The 6,210-nt window shown below is 44.2% G+C and overlaps 1 protein-coding gene across 1 annotated transcript in view; it reads left to right on the forward strand.

The window, feature by feature from the left end:
- Positions 1-355: 355 nt before the first annotated feature.
- Positions 356-6,210, forward strand: part of tm9sf3 (transmembrane 9 superfamily member 3) — a 16,208-nt gene continuing 10,353 nt past the window's right edge. Inside the window, exons 1-3 of the mRNA XM_014019883.1 lie at positions 356-572; positions 1,407-1,602; positions 1,678-1,800. Of these exons, the coding sequence (XP_013875337.1) occupies positions 483-572; positions 1,407-1,602; positions 1,678-1,800 (409 nt within the window). The 5' untranslated portion in view covers positions 356-482. The remainder of the gene's footprint in view (positions 573-1,406; positions 1,603-1,677; positions 1,801-6,210) is intronic.

Genomic DNA, 6,210 nt, shown 5'->3' on the forward strand with positions numbered 1-6,210 from the left:
TCTAAATCACTTTAAAGTTCATAGAATTTAAAACAAATGCAGTTTGTTATCAACTTTTGCTATTGTTGTGATTTTACTATAGTAACATATATTCTGCAGTTTCAAGTTGTATATTTGAAGCATTCTATAAGTTTGAAGATAAATTTTAAATGAGCAGGTTTTTTATTMTGTGAAGCTCCGGTGTGCGCGCGCGCGTACGGGCCTCGTGCACGCGCTCTGTCAGCGGCGGAGCTCTTGGCAGTCGGATGACGTGGCTGAAGCTTTAACAACCGCTCCTCCTGCCCTCGCTGTCCGCGCTGATTGGCCGSCCGGCGCCACGTGACCCGCCTCCGCCAATCAAACGCGAGAGCGATGCCAGCGCTTGAAGCGCATACGGAGCGTATTCCTGAAAATTGCCTCTGTCATACAACCAGGAAGAAGGTTGGATAGCCCCGCGAAGCTAACAACCTCAATCTTTCTGCATACTTTCGCCGAATATAACGATGGGGTCTTCCTGGTGGAAGGTAGCCGCGGTGGTCATCTCATTAACGGGCTCGTTATTACCTGTCGGCGCGGATGAACACGACCACACGGTGAGTCAAAGTTTTAGGAGGCCGACTGAAAAAAAAAGGGGGGGGAGCCGTGAAAATAATGGACGTTTATGCTCAATGTAGCATGCTAACTATTAGCGGTGGCTAGCTGCAGTCCTAAAAACTGCTCCAGACGTGRTGGGGCTCGTGTCTCTGGCCTGTTGTGTAATTTATCGACACTTTACGAGCCTTTAAACTGATAAACAGTTATTTAGCGAACGTGTTGACATTTATCGGCCTTAAAGTGCTCATTGTGGCTAACGCTTGTCAGTTACTCTCTGCTGCTCCTCTTCGGGCTTCCTTTAACCCGGTGGAAACTGCTCCAAACACGGCAGCTAGCTAAACGACTGCAGGAGGCAACCTGGAGGCAGGTTGAAACAACACAAACGGTTGTGTTGGTGAAAACACCGGGCAGACGATGAGGCCTTTCGTGCCGCGAACAGTTGACCCAGAGGGGCACTTTTTGCACAAACTGTCCCAACAAGCTAACACCAAGCTAACAGCTTGTCGTCATGATAAATGAGCTTGTTTTCTTTGTAGAGARGCTTTTGGGTGAGATAATGAGCACAATGAATGAAGTTAACTTCCTCAAACGTGGCTGAAGCACATCAGTAACTCTGTTTGCATACATGCTAATGCAGCTTCCAAATAAATACTCCAGTCAATGTGGTTATTTTGATTCTTTATAGTCACCATTTTAGTGTTAAGTGACTGATACGGCTTTGTGATTAACGTGAATCGGTAATTTAAAGTTTAAAAGACTTATGTTAAAGATAAGTAACCAGATGGACTTGCAGAACAGGTGTGGCCAACCTCACCTGTGTGTTCCCTTCACAGTACACAGACGGAGAGGAGGTGGTTTTGTGGATGAACACRGTGGGGCCTTACCACAACCGACAGGAGACCTACAAATACTTCTCGCTGCCCTTCTGCGCGGGCATCAAGAAGACCATCAGCCACTACCACGAGACCCTCGGGGAGGCTCTGCAGGGCGTGGAGCTGGAGTTCAGCGGCCTGGATATTAAGTTCAAAGGTACGCCCTGCTTCAGCTGTTCACTTTAGTGATGCAGCGTGGGCTTCTGTCTCATGTTTTTTATTCTCTTTGCAGAGGAAGTCATGCAGATGACTTATTGTAACATTGAGATGGACAAAGCCAAACAGGATGCTTTCGTCTACGCCATAAAGAATCACTACTGGTACCAGATGTACATCGATGATCTGCCCATTTGGGGTACGTGATGCGATGTTTTGTCACCTTTCAGACTGGTGTTGTTTTTATAATGAGCTTCTTTAAACGTGGACCCAGTTCATCTTCATCTGGTGTTGGTCCATCTGTGGTTGGACGTTGTTTTTACGTTCCAAGTGAGAGAAATCAACCAGATGCTTGGAAATCAATATCGCTTCTTGCAAAGTTGTGATATTATGCAGTTATTAATGATTTTCACTCATTGATTTGTATCTCAGTAACTCACACAGGGGTGCTTTAAACCAGGGGTTCTCGAGCCATTTGGGACCCCTTACAAGGGTGAAAAAATTCCAGGGACCCCCTCACAAACCCTATTCTGTTTTAAAAGAAAATTTATTGTCATTTCAACCCTTAAATGCCATGGGAATATATATTTTTATTAAGTTTATTATGTTTGTTTGATTAGTTCATTGTTCTCCGTGCATTTTTTAAAAATAAAAACCAAATTTAGCAATTTAGTGACATTTGTTGTGGACCCCCAAGACCCCAAATTGAGAACCTCTGCTTTACCTGACAACTTTTTGTAATAAAAGTAAATTAATTTTGTGAACAGTAACATTGAGAACATGTTGGAAAAAATTCACTCCCCTGAGATGAACAGTTGTTCAGATATTTGCACCTGGAGAAACAGGAAGTGATGTCACAGAGGACTGTCTGTGTAAACAGAGATGCTACAATAACAGACTGTAGAGAAGAATCTGRTGTTTAAAGTATTTTGAGTTTCTATCAGAGATGAACACTCAAATGGTGTTTCAATAAACTAAAACCTTTTGAGTTAACCTTTGATGTCACTTCCTGTTTCACTTCAGCTGAGAACAGAAAATTTGCCAGTTATGTGACAAAATTAGTGAATTATGCTGAGTTTCTTAGCTATAAAGATGCTTTGACCTTTTTGTATTTGAATTATGTGCRTGTCTGCTGGGGAACAAGTTGTTCGAGTTTAACTTCTTAAAATGCATAAAAAGCATTATCAGCTTGGTTTGCTAATGATTGTTAGCCTGGTTAGTGAACACAACTGTTGGCTAATCCTGCTGGTTTTCCAACTGCAGCTTTGATCACAGTGAAGAGCAGATAGTTGGAGAGTCTGAAACACTTCTGTTTACTGCTGTTTGATTGGTGTTTTTCTGCAGRAATATTTTCTGTTTGTTGTGGTTTATGTTGCTATGAAAACACTCGTTAGATTTTAGTTTTTACATCTGAAGCAAACTCAGGGTCCACAAAACACATGTAGACTGGTTGGACCAACTCCCGCGCCCCTCAAAGCATCACAGTGAGGGTAAAGAGCTGGTCCAGCAGCCAGGGCAGAATCCACAGGGAAGCTTCCGTCTCCTCTTCCCGGGTAAACACCAACACACGGCGAACTGGGGGGCTAGACCCCCCCCACCTACCCGGTGCCTCACCCCATCAGCATCAGARGGAAACAAGATCCAACCCTCTACAGATCATCAGTTTCTGAATCCATGCCATGTCACCAGGTGTCAAAATACAGTCCTTGAGGGACACCTTCTCTCTCCAACACACCTGGTTTGCAGGAMTGGAGGTTTCTACAGAATTAGAGGTGATTCAATCACTGAACCAGGTGTGCTGGAGCCGAGAAACAGGTAAAATGTAGGATAGTGGCCCTCCAGGACCGGTGTTTCAGCTCGAGCTCTGTCACTGAAGATGTAATGTCCCAAGACTCGGATTGGACAAGAAAGGGTCAATGGACAGAGTGCGACAACCTGTACCCCCTCCCCTGCAGGTGGAGGGCCCACAGGAAGGAGAAYCCATGTAGCTCACTGAGTAGAGTCTGGCTCCATGATGGGGATGGGTACTGAATTCTATACTTTTATAAGTACCAACCAAATTCTGTCGGTACTACCAAGTAGCYGGAAAAGGGTAGAGTGCCTTCTCCGGGTCAGGGGGGTCGTCCTGCCTCAAGTGGAGGAGTTTGTATCTGAAGATCTTGTTCACGAATGGGGGAAGAAGGGAGCGGGAGATCGACAGGCGGATTGGCGCAGCGTCTGCTGTAAAGCGGGCGCTGTACCGGTCCGTCGTGGTGAAGAGAGAGCTGAGTCAGAAAGCGAAGCTCTCGATTTACCGGTCGATCTACGTTCCTACCCTCATCTATGGTCATGAGCTTTGGGTCATGACCGAAAGAACGAGGTCCCGGATACAAGCGGCCGAAATGAGTTTCCYCCGCAGGGTGTCTGGGCTCTCCCTTAGAGATAGGGTGAGAAGCTCGGTCATCCGGGAGGGACTCAGAGTAGAGCCGCTGCTCCTCCACGTCSAGAGGAGCCAGTTGAGGTGGCTCGGGCATCTGGTAAGGATGCCTTCTGGACGCCTCCCTGGTGAGGTGTTCCGGGCACGTCCCACCGGGAGGAGGCCCCGAGGAAGACCCAGGACACGCTAGAGGGACTATGTCTCTCGGCTGGCCTGGGAACACCTTGGAGTTCCCCCRGAGGAGCTGGAAGAAGTGGCTGGGGAGAGGGAGGTCTGGGCCTCCCTTCTGAAGCTGCTGCCCCCGCGACCCGACCCCGGATAGGCAGAAGAAGATGGATTGATGCTACCAAGTACCTGTTAACGTAACATCAAACAGTTCCATGTTTGGGTACCTGAACGCATCATTGTGACCATATTTGCTKAAGAGTTGGAGATTTTCCATGCTTGTCCTGAACGCAGCATCGTGTAARAGCATAATGACRTCAGCAGCTGCTGGTTCAGTAAACAGAGCTCAGTCTGAATGTAGCTTGAAAGTGAAACTTAGTGAACAGACCRCCTCTGAATTATCTGRTGGAGTCAGTGGTTCCCAACCCTGGTCCTCAAGGACCCCTATCCAGCATGTTTGACTTGTTTCCCTGCTCTTCARCAGGTCTTCAGAAGATTGTTAATCACTCATTCATTCAAACTARRTGTGTCAAATCAGGGAAAYATCTAAAAATCACTGCTTTAAATGTTGACCAACACCTCAAGACCTTCTGAGCTTGATGAGACTTTTTCAAAATATAATATTGACTCAGTTTTATGTGGGGTTTTTTTAGTGTTGCCTCTGGAAGTCATTGATTCTTTGCCATTTATTTGTAAATAATAAATCAGATAACATGTATTAAAGCAGTGATTCTCAACCCTGGTCCTCAAGGACTGCTTACCTGCATGTTTAGATGTTTCCCTGATTTGACACACCTGGTTTAAATGAATGTTTTTGTTCTGAATGTAGCTTAAATACCTTTTTGTTTATTTTAACTCCGTCTAGTGTTGGGCAATATTGGCAAAAAAAATGAATCACGATTAATTGTGGTATATAGCCGATAACGATTAGTCACCTGGAGTCCCTGGACACCCTCATACTTTAGTCACATGACTAGTTTAAATCACTCTAGTGGGAAAGATTTGCTCTCTGTAAAAATCAGTTCCAAAYTGTGTCAGAAGTACAGACTTCAGGCTATAAATCAATGTTTTAAATTGTGTTGATAGACCAAGTAAAACCAGAGTTATGATAAAAAAATTACAGAACTTTTTTTTTTTTAATGTTCATCATATTTGAAGTGGAGAGGAGCATCGAGAGCACTGACAGGTGGCATTAATCATATTAATCATCAAGTGCCCAAAAATAATCGATTAAAGTTTTTTTTGACGTTTAATTGCACGATACGATTTTGCCCAACCCTAACTCCATCCTCTTTTGCTTATTTGATTTAAACTTATTTGCCTTCCATGGACCTCCATCACACACTTTTTCTAGCAAGAAAATGACATCAATAGAAACACGTGGAGCTGGATTTTAATTTGTGCAATAAGAAAACACAGTGTTAATTGTTTTCAAGAGTTTTCACTTTAAAGAAATTAAGCAACTGATTTTACAATACAAAGAGTTGGATTTTGCCTTTATTTGTTAAATTTTATATATCAAGAAATAAATTGTTAAAAATTGTTTATTAAAAAAAACAACACACAAAGTACAGAAAATTGGTACCGTTGGGTATCAGTACTGATTCCCAGGTACTGGATATCGGTACTGAATTGATTCAAATGTCAAAGGTACCGTCCCTGCTGGTACCCCATGTCCAGGTGATGGACACGACGCTCTTTATGTCTTCTGTCCATCTGAGTTCTGTGACTCACTGACATCATGGCTCCAATCATTCAGTTTGGACTTCATTACAACAAATCTTTAACTGTACCTGTGTGCCCAACGCTCTGTTTGGATCTGGTGCTAAAGTGGAACCTGGTTGTGTTCACACCTGTCAGTAACCTGCTCCGCCTGCAGGTAAAGGTGTCGCCACATCGCACAGCTCGCTGTCAGCCGAGCAGCAAACATTTGGAGGTCTGAAACTGACTCTGTCTGAAGCTAACTAACTCTGTCTGAAGCTAACTAACTCTGTCTGAAGCTAACTAACTCTGTCTGAAGCTAACTAA

This window comes from Austrofundulus limnaeus, unplaced genomic scaffold, assembly GCF_001266775.1.
Source record: "Austrofundulus limnaeus strain Quisiro unplaced genomic scaffold, Austrofundulus_limnaeus-1.0 Scaffold235, whole genome shotgun sequence".
In the NCBI taxonomy this organism is placed as follows: domain Eukaryota; kingdom Metazoa; phylum Chordata; class Actinopteri; order Cyprinodontiformes; family Rivulidae; genus Austrofundulus; species Austrofundulus limnaeus.